This window comes from Kryptolebias marmoratus, linkage group LG24 (genome assembly GCF_001649575.2).
Source record: "Kryptolebias marmoratus isolate JLee-2015 linkage group LG24, ASM164957v2, whole genome shotgun sequence".
Classification (NCBI taxonomy): Eukaryota; Metazoa; Chordata; class Actinopteri; order Cyprinodontiformes; family Rivulidae; genus Kryptolebias; species Kryptolebias marmoratus.
In genome coordinates, this window is record NC_051453.1 from 16,465,723 (window position 1) to 16,486,015 (window position 20,293).

General features: G+C 45.1%; 2 protein-coding genes across 3 annotated transcripts; both read right to left on the reverse strand.

The window, feature by feature from the left end:
* Positions 1-978: 978 nt before the first annotated feature.
* myoc (myocilin) lies at positions 979-6,832 on the reverse strand. Its single transcript, XM_017428851.3, has 5 exons — positions 6,140-6,832; positions 4,098-4,163; positions 3,922-4,014; positions 2,702-2,913; positions 979-2,610 (listed from the first exon to the last, which is right to left on the reverse strand). Exons 1-5 carry the CDS (start codon positions 6,633-6,635, stop codon positions 2,032-2,034), a joined length of 1,446 nt encoding a protein of 481 aa, XP_017284340.1. The 5' UTR covers positions 6,636-6,832; the 3' UTR covers positions 979-2,031.
* A 3,114-nt stretch (positions 6,833-9,946) lies between these two features.
* Positions 9,947-20,293, reverse strand: vamp4 (vesicle-associated membrane protein 4). 2 transcript variants are annotated; one of them, XM_017428858.3, is made up of 9 exons: positions 20,088-20,293; positions 19,275-19,416; positions 17,948-18,049; positions 15,350-15,396; positions 14,678-14,728; positions 13,895-13,995; positions 11,365-11,444; positions 11,181-11,232; positions 9,947-11,090 (listed from the first exon to the last, which is right to left on the reverse strand). In XM_017428858.3, exons 2-9 carry the CDS (start codon positions 19,275-19,277, stop codon positions 11,062-11,064), a joined length of 465 nt encoding a protein of 154 aa, XP_017284347.1. In that variant the 5' UTR covers positions 19,278-19,416; positions 20,088-20,293; the 3' UTR covers positions 9,947-11,061. The 2 variants fall into 2 exon arrangements, with proteins under 2 accessions (XP_017284347.1, XP_017284348.1); XM_017428859.3 differs by lacking the exon at positions 19,275-19,416.

Genomic DNA, 20,293 nt, shown 5'->3' on the forward strand with positions numbered 1-20,293 from the left:
CAAAATGCCACCAAAAAAAAAAAGAAACAAGTCAATTTTATATATTTGTTTCCAGGAATGCATTGTTCCCATCAGGCTTTGTTGGTCAAGCTTTGCAAAGCGCCCCGTCGAGTCTCGCCTTCAAATGTGAAGTCAAGGAAAAAGAAAATTTGACACTTGTGGACAACCATCTCCTGCACAGGTTGTGCAAGCCCAATCAAAGCGTGATTCGCAACCTTCCGATTGGAGAAATCTTTAAGTTGAATGAGAAGTTTTCCAAAACAAATTTACCACTTAAAGGGAGGAGGGACCAAAAACTATTTAAACCTAAAGATAAACAATAAACAGGGTTTGGAAAAAGAAGAGTCTTTTCCAAAAGATGGAATATAAAAACAATTACTGCTCAAACAAGCGGAGTTCCTTCCGGTGACTTTGCATCACCACCATGAGATGTGAAGCACAGACCCTGTCAAACACTTTGTGTCCAGGTCCACTTTAAAAGTTGCTTTTTAAATGCAAGGATTTGTCCCCAGTGTTTACAACCAGGCGCTCAAAGGTTAGTCCACATCCTTAAACCTTAATAGGGTTTATTTATTTTAATCTAAACTGTAACACATTTATTTATTTTACAGAACAAACTTCATGCTTTACTCAAGAAGACACGAACCTCGTGTTTTGTTTTTTCCCTAAATTTCAGCCCAAAAGTACCGTAGTGTTTTCTGTTTTCCATCTTCATAACAGATAGGTTGCTTTTTTTTTTTTGCCTTTTGGAGCATTCACTTTTAAAGTACAACCATTGTTCAAACATTTATAGTAAATGTTTGTACTTAAACAAAAAAAAATGGTCTGAAAATTCACATAATTTGTCTGGAGAGAGGATAGAAGTTCTCATTTGAATTTGGGTAGGATCCAAGTTTTTGACAGTTCTGTTTCTAGTTTACTTCTTACAATAATTTTCTTTAAAAAATAAAATAAAATAACCACACAAACTCTTTAAAATCTTAAGATAAAGGTTTATTTCATGATGACCTTTGGACACTTTGCTAATATTTAACTACACTGTACAAATACATGCGGTATTCAGTAAATGCTATGTAAAAGAGCAGTCTATTTATTCAAAGGTGTTGACTAATAAATCACTGCGAGGCTTGTAGAACCACAGGAGTTTGCGATGAAAAAGGGTCCAGAAGGATCTTCCCTCTTAAAGGGATAGTTCAGGTCTTTTGAAATGGGGTTCTGAGGAATGACTGCGGACATTTAATATCTTACTTGTTGCAGATAGCGCCATAAACAAACGTCTGTTTGAAGAAATAAAGTTGTTAGTTTTGCATTACACCGTTATTCCAACAGAAATTGGGAAGTTTCCCAGGCATTGCTTTATATGAGTTGATATTTGTGCAAATAACCATATAATTCTATGAAAATAACAGTGCAATGTTAAATGTTGATGTGATGGTATATAAAATAGTGTTTGGTATAAAATCTTTAAGGTCGGAGCTGTTTGAAGGCAGCAGCAATCCACTCTGGTCTTAGCCCCGCTCAGAAAAGCCATTATCTTGTCCGTCTGGTAATAATTAAATTCTGTTTCTCCACACTGAGGCCTCTCAAAGAGCTATCTGCAACAGGTGAGATAGTAATAGTTCATAATCTTTCCCACAGAACCCTACTTCAAAAGATCTGAACTATCCCTTTAAGGTCAAACCACGGTTCGGCGTTTAGATTCCAATATATTTGGCTTGAACGTGAAAAACAAGAAAAATACATACATCTGCATTAAAGGCGGTACAAAAATAATTCATCTGAGAACGAGGTTTGTGGGCCGTGCCACGGTAAGACAAAGAGAGAGAGAGAGGAGAGCGGACCTGCTGGGGGCGCTGTTCCTCAGGTGAGTCACTTCAGCTCTCCTATTTCTGAATACTGGTGGTGTCGGCTTTCTAACTACTGCTGCCGCTCATGCTCTGCTCTAAAACTGTGAGTCTCTGGAGCAGGAACAGGTGAGCAAATGTCACTTTTTCTTTTCTTTTTTTTTTTTAATAGTCCCCGGTGCTGGCCTCAGTTGGCCTGCTGCCCCAACCTGATGTCATAGGACACTAAGTGGAAGTTGTCCCAGGCAAACAGCTTCCTCTGAGCCAGGCTGTAGTCAATCATGCTGTTGTAGCCGTACTTATTCTTGAAGGGGATGGACGTGGCCCTCCCCTGGCTGGTCTCGGTGTCGTACAGGTAGTTGACGAGGGTGTTGTGAGCTGCGTAGCTGGCCACGGTGTACAGCTTCCCGCAGACGATGAAGGAGTTGGCCACGGACGCCTTCCTGATGTTGGTCTCCCAGCTCTTCTTCACCTCCAGGGTGTGGGGATCCAGCTGCGAAATCACAATCGCTCCCTGGGCCTTGTTGGTGGAGTAGACGGCCCACAGGCCCTTCTCGTCCACGGACAGGTCGATGTCCGTGTAGCCCCCCCAAGAGTAAGGGAACTGGCCGTGGAAGCCCGCGTGGGGAAGCTCCCGACGGGCCGCGATGCTCTCGGAAGCCAGATCGTAGCGGATCAGAGTACGACTGAGGCGTCTCTGGTAGTACAGGGAGCCCCGATAGAGAGTGGCCCCGGTGCTTTCTAAGGGGTCAGGCAGCAGCAGGACCTGCCACAAGAAGAAAATATGGGGCCAGTTACCGGAAAAGGTCGAAGATCTTTACTGCCTCAGCGAATACCACCCATGTGACTCCCCCTACCTTGGATGGGAAGCCTTTAGAGAGCTGCTCCATGTCATCGTATCCAAACAGCTGCCTGACCTCAGTGCCGATCGTGTCGATGCGCCAGATCATGTTGGGTCCGTACGGGGAAACGGCCTCGGGATCCTGCATCCAGACACCGTATTTGCCTGCTATGTTGTCGGCCTTCTTGTGAGTGATCGGCTCGCCAACCGAAACCAGAGCCCCGCAACCTGCGGGCGGGAACAAACGGCACATGAGAGGCAACGACGGAGAGGTTTCTGACATGTTTAGTCATGTTTGGCTCAGAAGAGGTCAACAGTTTTAGAATGATACGCGCGTTGCGCTCGAAGGCTTGCTGTTTTACATTTTCAATCATCATGACGAAGTTTGGAATCCGTTCCTCTACAAAGAGAGTTTAGGTGACCCGGGTGGTAAAAATGGTTCGCCCCCATCGTGGCCCAGGTTCATCTGGTCAGAGGGAATAATTTGCCCCAGGTGCTGTAAAAATGATCCGCCACCGTCAGAGCCGCAGCGGGTTTGCGGGCACCTCATCCTGGGTTACAGTGAAAATGATCGGGCTGACCCTTCCTAAAATACAACCCTGCTCCCAGGTGCTGCGAGCATCACCGGGTTTAAAGTTAGACTGGGATATGTCTTCTAAATACACTCATTACTGTGCTGCATCATCTGAGACTGGTTGGTAATCTGTGTTGACCACAGCTGTATTTTCATCGTTAAACCTGCTGTTGCACGAGCTGCTTTTAGGGAAACCCGTTCCATTAGCAGCGAAGGTAAACGACAGCCTTATGAAACGTGCTTTCCCTCTACGCTCAAACGTGAACCTCAGAGGGGCCCTCATACCAGCAGTTTGGTATGACAGCGGTATTCTCGCCTCAGATGCTTCAGTATTAATAGCAGTATTTGCTTTAAGGCTGTCAGCAAGTGGGTGAGCGTCGTGTTTGAGAGGTCACATAAAGGGATGGGGGAGAGTCATACAGTATGATACAATATACTTTATTGTGTTTTGGGGGATTCTGTTTTTTTCTGTAATTTTTAGCTCTTTCTACCTTTGAGGGAGCTTTGTTTTCCTTTTTTTTTTTTTTTTGCATGCTAGATCAGTCAGGTTTGAATCAAAGATCTCAAACAAAACATGCATGCCTTCAGCTGAATGTTTCTCTGTCCCTGTACTGTGTGTGACCTCTTCGGAGGGAGCAAGCCCTCTCAGGTTGAAGACAGACCTGTGCCGTCCTGGCTGCCGTCGGGAGCGGGCACCTCGGTCACCTCGGCCTTCAGCTCCTGGAAGCCCGACGTCCCGTACTGCCACGCCGAGTCTGAACAGAGACGGAGAGTTCTGAGCGGTCTGCAAACATCGCATGGAGTGAAACACCCCCCACGGCAGGAAGACCCGGCTCACCTCTCAGGTTGCTGCTGTCCCCCTGCCTGTTGGGCCTCGTTATCAGGTGAGACATCTGACTGGAGCCTAAACACACACACACACACACACACACAAACATCACAGCTGAGTGATTTCTGTTGCAGGTTTTCAGGTTGTGTACAATAGCTCAGGGTGAGTTTGTTTGACAGCAGGGAATGTGACCGCAGGGATCAAACACTCCTAAAGGGATTCCCAGCTGCTCTGGAGTCAGACAGTCTGAAGATTGACTGACCATAACACACACACACACTCACCACCATCATACGCCAGCAGTCAACTTCAAAACTCCAAACAAGCTGCCTAAATCCCCATCATTCATCTCTCTTTTCTTCTGTTATCGGTTTCCTCTATTGTTTGGTCGACCAATGAAACGAAACCCTGACAAACAGCATCTGGCAAACTGTGAACTGACAGGTCGGGCTTGAAGCTGTAAACACTGCGATGTTTACGCAGGGCCAAAACAGATGAGCTGCCTGTTTACGTTTCCGTGAAAGCTGACCCGTGAAGTGGGACTGTTAATCTGTGCCCATGCGTGACAACGTCTTCATGCTGCGTGCAGCGTCCGGCAGGCAAACTCAGCTTTGACGATGCCGAGAACGCTAATCGTCCACATCTGGGAGCTGACGTTGATCCGCAGTGGTAAGGAAGACCGGAGGGGGGCTAAACGAGGCAGATGATGAACAACAGGTGCAACAGAATAATGTGTTTGCGAAGGCTCACGTCTTGAGCAGAGCAAAGGTTTCTGAAGTGTTGGAAGGAGCGCAGCTGTACCAAAAGGCAGCAAAAGGCTGTAAAGCTTACTAATATTCCCACCGGTGGTTCTGTGTAAGGAGCCTGAACACAATCTAAACATATCGTTGTCCCACGCAGCACTGAAACTCTCCATCCTCCTGTTTTACCTCGGATTTCAGAGATGCTGATGCCATCTGTAGTGTGCCCTGCTGCTCTGTGCTGTCAGTTATGCATAAAGTTTATGTGGACGTCTGTTTTAAAGGTCAACAATTGACATCAGCTCATATAGTTTTAATGGCAAGCATCCCTGAAGCTCATAACGACTGCCGGGGCTGTAAGCAATAAAAAAATAAAAAAAGAAGCATCCTGTCAGAGTTGTTTTACTAACAAAGTCGCGGTTTGATTTATGTCTCCTCTTCCTCTCCTCTCTCCTTGCAATGTCGCAATGTCTTCCTCTGAGTCTGATCTATTCGGCATCTGCGGGTCACCCTCGGGGAGAGGGGGGGCCTGTCTGTGTATTTCAGTCCGCAGGTGAAAACACGAGGCAGAGAGGATGCAGGAGTACATAATCCCCCTGAAGCAGGGAGAGTGGGAGATTTACAGCTCCTGGAAGTCCGAGTTCCAGGTGGGGGTAGACGGAGAGACGCTTCACCGAGAACTGAGAGAGGGGTGGAGAACAGGGAGCGAGAGGGACTGGGAGGAACACCGGGTCTTAACAGAGCCGCCGCCTTCATGTCAGAGCTGCTGCATCACATTACAGCTCCCCGCTCCCCCTGCCTGTCCGAACGCTGAGGGAAAGACAGACAGCAGGTTCTGCCCATCACTGGCCTGCCTCCAGAGTTTCTAAAAGCAAGGCAAGGGCGCCAGGGAGCCAGGACACCAGATCATCCGAGTGTCACTGCAGGCTAATGGGCCAACCAAAACATTACAGTGCAAAAAAAACACACACACGCACAAAAAGACACGTTTTTCGTGAAAATGTTAACGTCATTCCTCTTTGGTGTGTTAACATTATAACAGGGTGTCAAAAGGAATCTGACGTTTCCATTTCAGTTCGAGTTAGACACAAACAGAGGACGGTTAAGCACTTTTTTTAATGGCTTTTATACATTTTAAAAAACCTCCCACATAGAAATACTCTGTAAGCAGGCAAGAATTGCAAAGTAAAAATAAAATGCATGTGAATATTTGCCTAAACAGCTTAAAATTCTAATTAGTAGGTAGAAATATTGGTTTATATTTGTGTTCTTTTAGTTGTTTTTTTTTTTGTGGGGGTGTATGTTTCTCACCAGCAGCAGGTCTGATTGGGTTTCTGTCCTGCTGAGAGGAGCTGCTTTGGACCACAGGGATCTGAGGGGGACACGGTCTGTTCCTCAGCCTCTCTGTCTCCCTCCTCATCTCCTCCACCCTGCGCTGAAGCCCCTGCAGCTCCCTCTCCAGACGCTCCTTCTCCCCCTGCAGCAGGTTCCTCTCGCCCAGGGCTCGGTTCAGGGCCTCCTGAAGCTCGGCGTGACCCCTGACCCCGGTGCTTCCGTGGCCTCCTGGTGACTGGTCGTCCCTGCCGCTGAGCTGGGCCACCAGCGCTTCCAGCACGCCGAGCCTGGCCTTCAGGCCCTCCACCTCCGGGGGGCCGACCTGCGGGCAGCTGGCCTCAGCGGGGCTGGGCACGGTGAAGGTGTACTGGCACCGCCCGCTCCGGTCGTTTCCCCTCCACAGAGAGGCTCGGTCCTGGGCATCGCCTCGCAGCAGAAGACCAAACACACACAGGGACACGAGGAAGAACATGTTTAGGACGGTCTACAGTTATTCTAAAACGATCCTTCAATTCCCAATTTCTAGTAAGGTTCTGTTTTTGCTCCGTCTTCAGTCAGTTCTCTCTTGTTTCGCCGCCGCTGTGACCTGTGCTTTCCTCCTCTTCCTCCTCTTCCTGTCTCGTTCTAAGTGAAGGGCTTTGCCACACTGAGCTCTCCCCAACAGCTCCCAGATATTTATACAATCTGGAAGGGGACGCAAGGAGGGAAGCTGGAAAACAGGGCGAAGTAAAAGGCAGGAGGGAGGGAGGGAGGAAAGGTGAAAGGGAGGGAGAGGGAAGGAAGAATTTTAAGGGGGGAAAAAAAAGTAAGCAAAGGAATGCCAGCTATTTTAGAGACAAAAACATCTCATTTTGGATCATTCTCACCTTTTTTGTGCCACTGTGAATATATATATATTTAAATTCAAGAATGTGCTCACTGTTTTGTGAAGATTCGTGCCCTTTTTTTTTGATTTTGCACATCTCACCTGAAAAGACTTCCCTTCAGATGCAGGTCTTGCGAGCTGAAGGGGATTAAAGGTTTGGGTCCAGCGTGGCGGGGAGAGCAGATCCCTGCTGGGATACGGTTTCCTCCTGAGGAGCCGGTGTCTCCTTACATTTGGCACCCCGAATGTAAGGAGACACATCTGACGTGGACACAAACTGGAGCCTGGGTTAGATGTGAACCATACCCCACCGTGTTTGCATGACTCCACAACATGAAAGAACTTCCTGTCCCTCACCGTTCAAGTCGTTAGCACGCCGAACCGAGGGCCCCATTTCCAAAGTGCAATCCAAAGAAGGTGCAAAGGCATAGACATCTGTCAGTCTCTCATTTTACTTTCATATATTTACAGCGGCTTTGTTTGTGTCCACCGTACGGCCCCTGGGTTTCCCTCCCCCACCTCACATCTTCACCTCCACCCGTGTTTCAGACGTGTCATCCATCCCTGACCTCTGAACCATCTCCCCGGACGCAAAGTGACAGAAAGCTGCAAGGACTGAAAACGTATTCAGACCCTTGAAAACACACACACACACACTTCTCCTTGTCGGTCGGTGTCACCCTCTGCTGTTTCTGTCAGCGCTTGTTTAACACATCACAGGCCTAATGTAGAAAACAGAGACCTGCCGTGTTCACAACCTGGGCACGACTTCAAAACCAAAATCTGAATCTGGAGATCATTTTTGCATATTTTTACATACTAGGATGTGTAAATAATAGTGTTGCATTTGCGATTAGATAAACTTCCACTTGGAAAAGAAAGTGTACAAGTAAAGTAGATAAGAAAACTGGTGAGAGGTAAGCAGAACTAAAAGGAACATTTCAAAATAAAAGAGGAAGCAGGCTACCAAATCAGCAAAATATAACAAACCTATAAATAAATGTTTGGCTGGTTACTTTTACATTTGACCTATTTTCAGAAAATTAGTAGCAGGATTGTTTCGTGGGATTTCTCCAGCCGCTGACAAATCCACAGTGTCCAGAGGACAAAGTGTGTGTCACCCACTCGCCTACTTGGGATTTTGACTCTGTTTTATGTCACTCATACAGCTGTCACTATGCCCGGAACGTGAAGTCATCCAGTATGAGGATCATAACATCCTCTGCTGCCAGTATGAAACGGCCCGGCCCGGCAGAGAGGACAAACAGTACTCGGCGACGTCATGTACAGTGGATGTAAAAATTCCTCACGCCCCCGTGAAAAACACCGGGTTTTTGTGATTTTTGTGAACGAAACCCCAATCGGTCACTTGAAAATTTTTTCTTCTTTAATGGGACACATATCCTACACAACTCAGCTGAAAACAAAACAAAAAAATATATGAAAAAAATAAGAAAAAGATGCAATAAGATGGCTGATAAAGTGCGCACACCCTTAAACTTTGTGTTGAAGCACCTTCTGATTAAATTACACAGATCCATGACTGTGGATCACCAGAACACCCTCCCCAGAGTGGAACATGGGGGTGGCCGCATCATGCTGTGGGGCTGCATTTCTTCAGCTGGAAGTGGGGGTTTTAGGCAAGGTGGCGGGAATGATGAAAAGCTTCAAATACCTGTTTATCGGAGCTCTTATAGAAGGAATTATGGGCAAATATTACAAAGTCAAGGTGTAGCCCGCCTCCTATGAAGACTGAAAGGTGTTATACGGGATATAGTGTCACATTAAGGATGAGAAATGATTGGGCTGATGTTTTACATCACAAATTATCAGCTTTTTAACAGGACTGTGTGGACTTTACATCAACTTCAGCACAACACAGTACAAGTCATTTGATCTCCTATGTGTAGATGTCCAGACCCCAGGAAAACTCAATTTAGTTAAGGTAGAAAAAAACAAAGTATATCTTCTTTTAATGTTAAAATTGTTTATATATGAACTATTATGAGACTCATAAAGAACATCATCAAGTACAGATGAATGGCCACGATATATAGTTGTTAGGCAAAACAAAAAAAAAAAACAATTGCTGAGGTAGAAGGTTGATTGTTATCACTGAATCAACCATTACCTCCTCTGGATACCAGCATGCTTTAGAGTCAAACGGCAGCTGAAGCTGAGCTGAAACAGGATCATTTAAAAGGGAAATGGAGAGAATCTACAGCAGGACGACTGAAAACGACTCCAGGTGTTGCAAGGGCGCGAAGTTCAGATGACTTGATGAGAGCCTGTGAACCAAAACCCTGAACCATGAAATGAAAGAGAAGGAAGGAAAAGACTGATGCGCTTATCTACAACGTGATTACTTCAAGTCGGCGCTATAAGCTACTGAATCAAAGGTTGGCTCAGTTTCTTTGCTCTTGCTTAGTTTTTGTTAAATAGCGTTCAAACAGCGTGTGTGAGCCTAAACTCGCTCCGGGGCCGAAACCGAGCCCAGCCCCCCCTCCCCTCCCGTGCCCCGCTGTGTGCATCAGCAACAGATGGGAGGCGAAGAAGCCATCTGCCATACATCAACAAAACAAAGTGTCCCGGCGGGCCAGTTTCGTCCCTCCTCCCTCAGAAGGTGCGTATCTGAGCCGAGGGTCTGTCAGAGCAATAACACGTCATGGGGTTCCAGAGCCTCCAGCTTTAGGGCCACCTCGGGACTCCGCAGTGCCAGTAAAGTCGCGAACCAATAAAAAAGGAGTCGGGTAATGAGAGCAGATAAAAGCCCTGGAGTTTGCTCGCACTGGAAGCAGGAGGATACTTAGATGTGTTCAGAACTGAAGGGAGGATGATCAGTTTTTTTCCCCCCCTTTTATTCACTTCTTTTCCATCCCCCCCACTCCCAAGACGATCAACCAGTTCAAACCAGAAAATACCAGACCAGTGCCCTTTAAAACCCCCTTTATTTCAGAGCAAAGAGCGTCACAGTCTTCCAATGAGTACTGTACATTGTCCTTACAGAGTCGGTATTTACAGCGAAAATAAATTACACAAAAATAATCAAGTTACCATTTAGAGTTAATAAAGTCAAAACAACACCTATGTTTGTTTCAGGGCACAGCGATTTACTCGTATCACATGAGATCCAAATCTTCTAACGTGACCGCACGGTGACAAACTGTCCCTTCAGTAGCAAATGCCGGCAGTCATACGAAGCGTCACATAAAGCAGAAATAATGCCTTCAAATTTAAAGTTTAAAAAAAGACAGAACCAGCTTTTCATTTCAATAAAAACCTTTCGGCGGAGCTGTGACCGATGTGGCTCCGAGCTCCGCCCGACCGAGGAGGAGGTGAGAGGTTTGGAGCACAGAGCGGCGATTAGACATTCAGAACCTGGATGATTTGGTTTGACGGGGTGCTTCTGTACAATGAAGGAAGCGATGGCGCTTAATGCTACGAAGCAGACTGCTGTACGAGCACATGAAAAAAATCATTCTCGCTGAGGAGGAAAGCTGTCGAAACGGTGACGTTTTCTGACAAAAAAAGCCTCATATATGAGGATGACCCTTCACCCCGTTCTGAGTAGAAATTTAAAAAAAAGTGCTGTCGTTCAAAAACCGTTCCCTTTCAACCTTTTCACCCTCCGTGTTTCAGATTTTAAGCAGCAGAGTCGACATCAGAGGTTCATCTGCTTGGTGCAGATACACAGTAGCTCCTGAAAACAAACTGCTGGACTTAACGGGCTTTACCGTATCTATCTATGTGACGTAACACGCCGGACCTCTTGCCAAGGCAAAGCCGAGGCCCTGCGCATGATATGTCTCACGGAATGGAGCCTTTGAACTGATCTCACGTCAGATTTGTGTGGGAATTTGACGGTAAGATCAGTAATAAGGTGAGGATTTAAGGCCAGGTCCTTGAGCGTAAACAGGCTGAGGCTGAATCGGGTTTCAAGCAGCAGGATGATGCCTCCGAGCTGGAGTGGACTGTGTGCAGGTGAGCAGGATGCAGGGAAAAAGAGGAGGAAGGCTCTACTTCATCCTCATCATCAGTTACGATATCGAAGGATCACTGGGACTGGGGGAAAAAAAAGAAAAAACAGTAACGCAAGAGTCCTTCACCTTTTGTTTATTTAAATCTTTCTTGTGTAATGTGTCTAATACTCACTGATGATAATCAGCAGAACAACGACGACGACCAGAGCGATAACCATCTTCATCTGTTGATGGTATAACGCGTTAAAAACGTGTCTCTCAATGCAGGGAATGATCAAAACAACGCTGCTATGAGATGTTCAGAAGGTGTCTCGTGAATGGATGTGCAGACGGTCATAAAACAGTCGGACACCCACCTTCACGTCTCTCCACCACATCCTCCTGTGCAGCTGTTTGGCTCGGCTGCTGAACGCAGACGCGTTGTCTGACAGGCTCTCTGCATCGTCGCGTGACCGCGGGGCAGGGCAGGACACACGAGGACGAAAACAAATCAGAGAACAATAAGACATCTGTTACTGTTAGGCACAAAAAAAAAGAAGAAAGAAAATCAATAAAGTGACTGATCGTTTTCACTCAGATGTTGGATACTGTGACTCAAGCTGTCTGCCTGTGTGTTGTGTAAGACTTGGCGTTTCCACAGTCAGCTCTGTTAGCATAAAATGTCATGAAGGTTTCCAAAATTAAAACACAACAGAGCACAGAACACATTTCCTCCTGTCGTTCCGTGTTGTAACACCACTCTGCTGCGGGCTCGCCCCCACACTGCAGTCTGGTTCTCCGGTACTGTTGTTAACTCGGGTGTCTCTGAACACTGACAGGAAGCTTACGGCTCCCTAGCGTGCCGTTCTGTGCTTCTCCCAGTCTCTGTTTAAACTCCTCGCGTCTGCTGTTTCCATCTCCGTGTGCCTGTTTACAACCTGTCACCGCTACAAAGCGCAGCGGCCCGGTGAGAATACGCTCGTTAATCCTGGGGAATTTAACAACAGGTTACCTGAACGGACCTCCGTGTCACTTACAGCGTACCGCGGTGTTCGCAACAGAGACGGCTCCTAAAGCAGCGGCACGCAATCAGCCACACCAGCACAGCCCCATGTAAACAGCCCAAACGAGGCCGAAAAATGTGCTCCAGATGTGCACCGCTGTTTTGGCAGGTTGTTTATCGGTCATTATCACGCGTCACGGGCGCGCACGATGTATGATAATCACAGAGCTTCGTCGGCGGAGGGGGGGGCAGCTCAGGGCCGAGCGTTTTGCTGAAACTATTCCGTGTGTGTCTGTGTGAGGACGTGTAAGACGAGCGCCCCGCGGGAGAGTCAGAGACTTGTTCAAAGCTTTCTAATGCGTACCTGGCAAATCACCGGACCCGGTCAGATCTCCGGCGCTCAGCGAACACAGTGTGTTTACGTGCAAAAATGCGTTTGACCAACCCTGAACAACGTTTCACTGCTTCACAAGAAGGTGAAACTGTATTGTTTTCTGTGTTAGATGCAATGGTAACATTTCTAATCTGTGACTTTAACGCCCTGACCAAAGTGGGACTTCCTCAGGACGGAGCAACACCTGTTTTGAAGAATGATATCTCAGATGATATCAGATGATATCTCGTGAACAACTGGCTGGATTTTAATGAAACTTTCAGGAAATAGTCATTTGCTGAACATCTGCAACTGATTAACTTTTGGGCCCAATCCATTTCAAAATGACTGTCACAACCAACCTTAAAAAGCCAAAAAATGGCTACAACTGAGTTCATTTTATAGCTACTGAGGTAAAATTTGACGTGGTGGTAGCTGAGAGTTGTTCACAACACATGCTGTGAGCGTGAGATCTTCAAGGAATGTTTTTTTTTGTTTGATTAAAGTAGCTAAAATCTTCACAGATTTTTTTCTTTTTTTTAAAGTGCAGCAGCCCTTCTGAGTTTCAGCTCTTATCGCTTTAATCAGCAGCTTGATTTGACTTTGCCCTCCTCAGATCAGTTCTGCAGAACCGTGAGCAAAATCGGGCTCCTTCGTCCAGCGTGATTCACGAACTTGGAAGAACAACTTCCAGGAAATTACAGAACTACAAATTACCCGTACGAAATACCTACGAAATTGATGTTTTTGTCTTGGTTGGGCCAAACATTAAAGCATTAGTGACGTCACATTTTTACTACTTTCCTGGCCCGCTCTGTTAAAAGTAGTTTATTTTGTCGAAGAACAAAAACTGCCTTTGGTGTAAACCTTTTACCCTTTTTATTGCCTCTGTTCATCTACAAAGAGTTATAAATTCCAGTAACTTTGGTTTGGCTGTAAATGCAGCACAGGCTGGGTTGTACATTAAAGAACAGAAACAACAACTATACTGTAATGTTTTTATATCAAACCGTCTTTAGTCTTTGCAGAGACCGCTTCAAATAGGAAAAAAAAAAAAAAACTCCAAGCAGGTTCTTTGTACGAAACGGCTCTGCAAATGTCAGAACAGCTACGATGGAGGAAGCTGATAAAAAACAGAGCCTCCTAATTGTTCCAGCTACAGAACTAAACTTTACTTACAGCCGTCACACCAACAGCGACGTAGTTTTCCTGCAATCAGAACCTTTCACAAACAGCAGAGATCATTTCTAATCCTTCGCTGCCGAACAGTTTAAGGACACCGCCACTAAATCCACTAAATGAGCCTCGTCTGCAAACGTTTATCTTTTAAACTCGACGCAGCACACTGCTGGAGGTTTTCCCAGACGTTGTTAGTCAAATCCTCAGATGATCTCCGAGGCTAAAAGGATCTGAAAGCTTTTAGTGGAAAGTAAATGTGAAAACAAAGACGAATACGCTCCCGAGGGCGCCGACTTTGTTTGGGTTCTGCGTGCTGAGACGCCAAAACAAGCGCTGTGCCGGTGCGACTCACCTGACTTGTCCTGCAGGTCGTCGAGACGCTCGCCCCTCTCTATCACCTTGGAGATGTTCTCCTGCATCACATCGATCACCTCATCCACCTGCGACTGCACCCTGAGGAGACACGTTTGTGTGAGAGGACGGATTTTATTCTTCGCAAGCATTTCTGCACCCATCTTTAGCCAACCAGCATGAAATCATTTTAAATAGTCTCAGTTTGACCGGGACACATCTGTTAAATAGCTGCTGCGTTATGATTAAACCCTTACTTTATTCGTGCTACCTCTGCTTGAGGTTGGAAACTTCTCAAAATGAGAGAAAATATCATGTGAAACCGAGAAATAACTTTCTCTGGCGAACGTCTGCGGTCTTCGCTTCCAGCTCGGCCGCACGGTAAAGATTGTGTAGGTGCAGAAACAGCCGAGGAGGCACGCGTTCGAAGTTTGGAGGAGACGTGAAAGAGCCTGAGACATTCCTGGACTCTGATGACAGCGTCTAGTTTCACGTGGCCACGACAGGGACAAACGAAGAAACGACTCCGCGTGCCAGATCGCCTCAACAAAGCCCTCCTCTGTTCTTTGTCTGCCTTTGACCGGAGGTTAGGGTGGAAACCGAGCCACCGAGACGTCCTACGAAAATTACATAATAAACCTGCACGTGATAGGCCGACTTGCACAATATCCCAACGACCAGCATCTTCTGGTAAACATGTCGAGCCACTGTTACATAACGACAGCAGCAAAATCTGCTCTGACCTCTGGTTTTTAGCTGCAGTGAGGAGTGTGATAGTACTTACTGCTTCATTTTGTCATTCTGAGCTCCAAATCTGGGTCCTGTGGGCCCCCTCCTGGAAAACATTGATAATGATGTTATGGTTACCAATGTCGAGTTTGAACTCTGCTGCTGTTTTGGCGAAAAACAAACCAAATTTACACTCTAATTCCATCTAGTCTGTACCTAATGATTGTTTTTACAAACTAAAAATCTTGTTAATACTTTCTAAAATAGCTAGACCAGGGGTGTCCAATCCTGGTCCTCGAGGGCCACCATCCTGCATGTTTTACTTGTTTCTCTGCTCCAACACAGCTGATTTAAATCAATGGGTGATTATCAGGCTTCTGCAGAACATGAAGAGGTGATTTAACCACTGAATCAGGTGTGTTGGAGCAGGGAAACAAGGAAAACATGCAGGATGGTGGCCCTCGAGGACCAGGATTGGAGACCCCTGAGCTAGACAGATGTTTTGTCAGTAAAATAAGTTAAAAAAAAAAAAAGGGAATATACACAAAACAGCATCCTCCAGCACAACACAGAACACACATTTGAAACGTTTTTCATTTTTACAACACGTAGAACTATTATTAATACAATTACCTGCTGCAGCTTAACTTTCATTTTCCACATAGATTACGACTGTTCTCAGATTAGAAAAACAACTTATTTTGCGAATATTCTCACACGAACTCACAGAAAAAAGTCTTCTTCTTCATCAGAGTCCTCCTCCAGAAGGTTCCGCTGTTAAAAGAAAGGATAAAATAAAGATTGTGAGTCAGAGAAAATCAAGTTGAGTCCTATAAAACGGGGTTATAAAAATAATTTACGTACTTTGATTCTGAAAGCATATATCTCCTGAGCCACTGGACAGATAGTTTTAATTAAACTCGACTACTGATTAACTTTTGGAGTCAGTCCAATTCAAGATGGTCGCCGTAGTTAATCAGTTTTAGCTAACACTAAACTGGCTACAACTTAGTTAAATGTAACCAATACTGAGCTAAAGTTTGATGTGGTAGTAGCGTCATCCTCAACACATCCTCTCAGCGCTAACAGACCATGTGAGGTCTCAGAATATTGCATGAGATTGGTTCAAGACATCAGTTCATTATCAACACGTTTCTCTTCACATACTTATAGCTCGTACGCAGATCAATGAAAGCCTTTCCTGCCTTCAGGAGGCAATCACAACATATCAGTCTGGTACACTTAAGATAGTGGATGGCAGTAAAGGTCCTTCTGTGGTGTCCAAACTCAGACCCCTGCTCTGTAAAACTCCTGAACGTCCTGCAAAAATGACCTGGATAATCAGGATAATCACGCTGACGGCCAATAAAACCTCTGAACAGATTCAAATGTAAGAACAGAACATCATCCCTGGGATCCTGAAGTTGATTGTCCCACTTTAATCCAAGCAGAATGTTGTTGCTGGTTTTCCTTTCGGCTGCTTCCTGCTGCAGCGGTTGCCACAGCGAGCGAACTCGAACGAAAGATTCGGCAACTGTTTTACACCGGATGCCCTTTTTGACTCAACCTGAGCTCGAACCTGCAGCCTCAGGAGTACAGGACCACAGCCTACCCCCCCCCAGCCCCTTTAATCCAAGCAAAGTGTTAGTCGTGGAAAAACAGCTGCAATAAATTCTAATAAGAGAAAGAAAACTGTTGGAAAATCCCTCTTTTTTTTTTTTTTTTATTTTACGAGTAGGGTGAATAACAACATTTAACTTTCAGTAGTTGCAGTCATCATTATCATCGTGTTAACGCCAACTCCAGCCGCAACAACAAGAAATCTGAGGATGCTTTGTGACAGCTGCCAGACAACGCACGCTACACAGGGCGCACATACACCGTAAACGCAACGTCACCTCAGAAGAATCCTAAAGGATGGCGGCCACATGAAGCTCTTTATAAGTCGGGGGGGAGGGAACTGACGCTTTCCTTATGTGCAACTCGTCTGTCTTTCCATCAAGACAGGAGACGCGAGGAGAACTGTTAGCGATTATCAGAAGGTGAAAAACTACCGTCACATACGGAAGTTGGAGGAGATGCTTTGTTATGCAAGTCGTCCCGTAAGCCTAGCTTTGATCCCAGTTAAAAACAACAGAGAGCAGGATGGCAACAAAGGAAACGGGGGCCGAATGAAGTGAGGAATGAGGGAGGAGGGGGGAGGGGGGTAAAGGTGGGTGGGACGGGAGGATCAGTTTTGATGAGGACCAGATATTTGGCCACAGGACGTTCTAAAGTCTCAGCCACTGAGTCACCTCATTTAAACCTTTAGTCTCTTTTGTTTCCCCCATCTCAGTTTTCTGGTTCTTCCTTTGTTTTTCCTCTGATGTAAAAAGTCATTCATGGCAAAAAGAAACAAAACAACCACCCATCAATTTAAACCATCATCTGTGTTCAATTATAGTTAAAGGCCTAGCGTTCCTTGAAGAAAAGCATATCGCCCGCTGCCGTTCATCCCAGAGTTATAGTTTAAGCTCATTGTTCTGATGAGAAGGGACAGAAATGAAGCTGTTTCGGGGAAACCTTGAAAATGACGATTGGCGCGATCTCGTGCGATATTTGAAAAATGTCACAATCAGAGTATGTTGTGAATGACTCAGCCACTACCACACCAACCTTTAGCTGTAAAACTGAATGATTTTATTAGCCTTTTTATGTTTGGGCTAAAGTCAATTACCTGTGGCGGCCAACTTAAATTAATTTGACTGTAAATCAGTTTCTGCAAGTTTCATTAAAATCCAACCAGTGGCTCAAGGGATGTTTGTCAATGTCAATGTCAAATTTATTTATATAGCACTTTAAAAGCAGGTATAAAACTGCACCAAAGTGCTGTACAAGAACGATAACACAAATAATAAAACTAAGCAGAAACAATACATCAATTAAATGTCAAAGAGTAAAAAATGTGTTTTAAGAAGCGATTTAAAATGATCCAAGCTGTGGGCAGATCTAATCTGGAAAGGTAAGTTATTCCATAAAACAGGAGCAGCAACTGAAAAAGCTCAATCTGTTTTACTAACAGACAAGGGTTTAAAGCAAATAGTTAATGACAAGATTTTAATCAAAGATCTTATCCAATTTGTTAGCGCTTAGCTACTAACATGCTAAATCTTAGGTCGATATCTGAAAAATTGACTGAGTTTCAGCCATTTTTGTGTTTTTAATGTCAATCTGCAGTAGATAGAAATGTTATTGATTTCGTCTCCCTTCTATCATGTTTGTTTTTACTCTCCGGTTCTTGATTGTGGCTCCAAGCCCGACCCCCAGCTCTCTGTCTACGTCTCACCCTCTCGCTGCGGACGGATCCGGTGACCTCGTCGTCGTTGAGGTGCCGTTTAAACTTGGGGGGCATGTTGTCTTCAGGCTGCTCCTCCTGGTCTGGCTCCCTCTGCAGGACAGGAGGGAAAGATCGTCAGCGAAGGTTCTGAGACGCAGAGGTTCGGATTCGCAGCGCAGTCAGACACGAGCAGACACGAGGCGCAGTGATGCCGCGGTTATCGTTCCTCTGCAGAGGCGGCGAAGGTCTGTTTTCCACGTCGGTCGGTCTGTGTGGTTGACAATACGTCTACAACACTGTGCTGAAGCTATCAAACAAAATTCTTTACTCTTTTTTTTTTTTTTTTAATTTGGTGAAGCTGACTGGTGTAGGCAAAACACGATCCCGTGAATTTCTGCTGCAGAAGTGGATGACTTTAAGATAAAACTTAGGAATTTACCGACTGCTCTGCAGGTTTTCTACTTGCTCTGCTTGACCAGTGACCAGCAGATTCACCTCTCAAAATAAAAGAAGTATATTCAGTGAGGAAGTACCAAAGTTAGCTTTCATTTTTTTTTAAACATCCCATCATGGTTTTGCTGCTCAGTAAAATCTGAAGTTTTTCCTTGATAGCACCAGGTGTCACTTAAATAATATAAGACCAGTTTACTTTGCAAAACCTATGGGCAAATGTAACTAGATACGACTGCCAAGCCGTACATGCATAGAATCGCAATAAAACAAATCATTTAGCAGATAACAGATCTAGGAGGTCTCAAATATTACCTTGGACACGACTAGAACTGCTTGAAGAAAACGTTCCTGTCCTGTATCTGGTGATGCTTTTGTGTTTTGAAGTGTCGGGGGGGAAAAAACCTGACTGTAACTCTTTTTGAGTTGGGTTTCACTTGTACAAATACTTCTGTCCTAAGAACCTGGAGCACTATAGTTTCAGATTTTCTGTGGCAAATAAAGTGACTTCATGTAATGTCTGAGAAGAAATCAGAATTCACCAAGGAAACTGTTGCATATCTAGTTAATCTAAACTTGGTAATGCGTTTTGTTTTACAGTGACAGAACAATCGCAGAGGTTTAGGTGGTACAAAAGGAAACGTCTTCACATCGGGCAGAGCGAATCTGGAAAACAAGCTGTTCTTCCAAAAACACATCCTTGAGTCTGTGTTTGAGCGCCTTGTGTTCCAGCCAAACACACAATCACACACATACAACTAAAAAAATGCATCTGGGACACTGAGCTAAAAAATATGCAACCTTAGCAGAGCTGTAATAATCTGGGAGACGCACATGTACTCATGCACATCACCCTTATCTCTCATTTCATCAAGACGGCCGATACCATTGAATCCGGTTAAGTCTGACACTGTGGCTTTCCCAGCGTCCTTTCCTGGCACCGCGTTTGGAGTTAAAACAAAAACAAAAACACCTGGAGGGGGCCCTTTTCACCAGCCAAGAGAGGAGAGGAGAGGCAGCGAACAGATCTGAAGCAGTGAAAGGACAGAAAGAGAATGAGGAAAACCCAGTCTGACCTGTTAAGAGCTGGAGAAATTTATAAAAAGAACTTCTATTTTAAGACAAGGATTTTAAAGATACAATCCATCAAATCAGAACTGAACTTATATCTAAGCTGGGATTTATTACATGGGAAAAAGTCACACATTATGACACCAAATGGCTTAATGGAGATGACAGAAAAAACCTGCTGAATATTAAAGATTTAATGGATTGTAACTTGAAATAAACAGAACAAAGAAAGCAGAACATCTATATATTGAAACAGAAAGTCCAGATGTTGTATTCATTGGCTTAACAGGACTCATCAGATTAAAATAATAAAATGTAATAGCTTAAAATGTCTGAAAGAGAACTATATAAAGAAGCTGGAATGGCGACTGACATTTTAACAAAGCAGCTAAAAATAATAATGAACAGACATTACAGCTGTGGCTTATCAAGCTATTTGCTATCTAAATGTATGAATGTCGCTGTCTGTTGTCATAAAAGTGCAACACATTAAAACAGAGTAACACCAAGAAGCAATGCAGACGCTTAAATGTCATTACTAAATAATTACATCAAATAAAAGCAGGGCCCTCATTTACCCAGCTAGGCTAAGCTGTGCTAAGCTAACGAGGCTAACGCGACTAGCTACCTGCTGTTTGTCGGAATGTCAGGAGCTCAACGCTGATAAACTCCTCCACGCAGAGCGTCGGCAATCGGTCCGGGGATTTCTGGGTTTATGGTGCTTTTACAGACTCGTCCAGTTCATGTTAAAAGCTGTCTCGGACGCCGAGTCGTTCCAGTCATTGTGGATGCTAGCGGCGGTCCCTCGGAGTCAGCTGACCAGGAAGTGATGAC

Coding starts and splice junctions, on each gene's coding strand:
- myoc (XM_017428851.3), bottom strand. CDS start 6,635: ATGTTCTTCCTCGTGTCCCTGTGTGTGTTTGGTCTTCTGCTGCGAGGC. Junction 2,914..3,921: donor CGGCAGCCAGGACGGCACAG/GTCTGTCTTCAA, acceptor TCCCGCCCGCAG/GTTGCGGGGCTCTGGTTTCG. Junction 2,611..2,701: donor CTAAAGGCTTCCCATCCAAG/GTAGGGGGAGTC, acceptor TTCTTGTGGCAG/GTCCTGCTGCTGCCTGACCC.
- vamp4 (XM_017428858.3), bottom strand. Junction 15,397..17,947: donor GATCCGTCCGCAGCGAGAGG/GTGAGACGTAGA, acceptor TTCTTTTAACAG/CGGAACCTTCTGGAGGAGGA. Junction 14,729..15,349: donor GAAGAAGAAGACTTTTTTCT/GTGAGTTCGTGT, acceptor AATGTTTTCCAG/GAGGGGGCCCACAGGACCCA.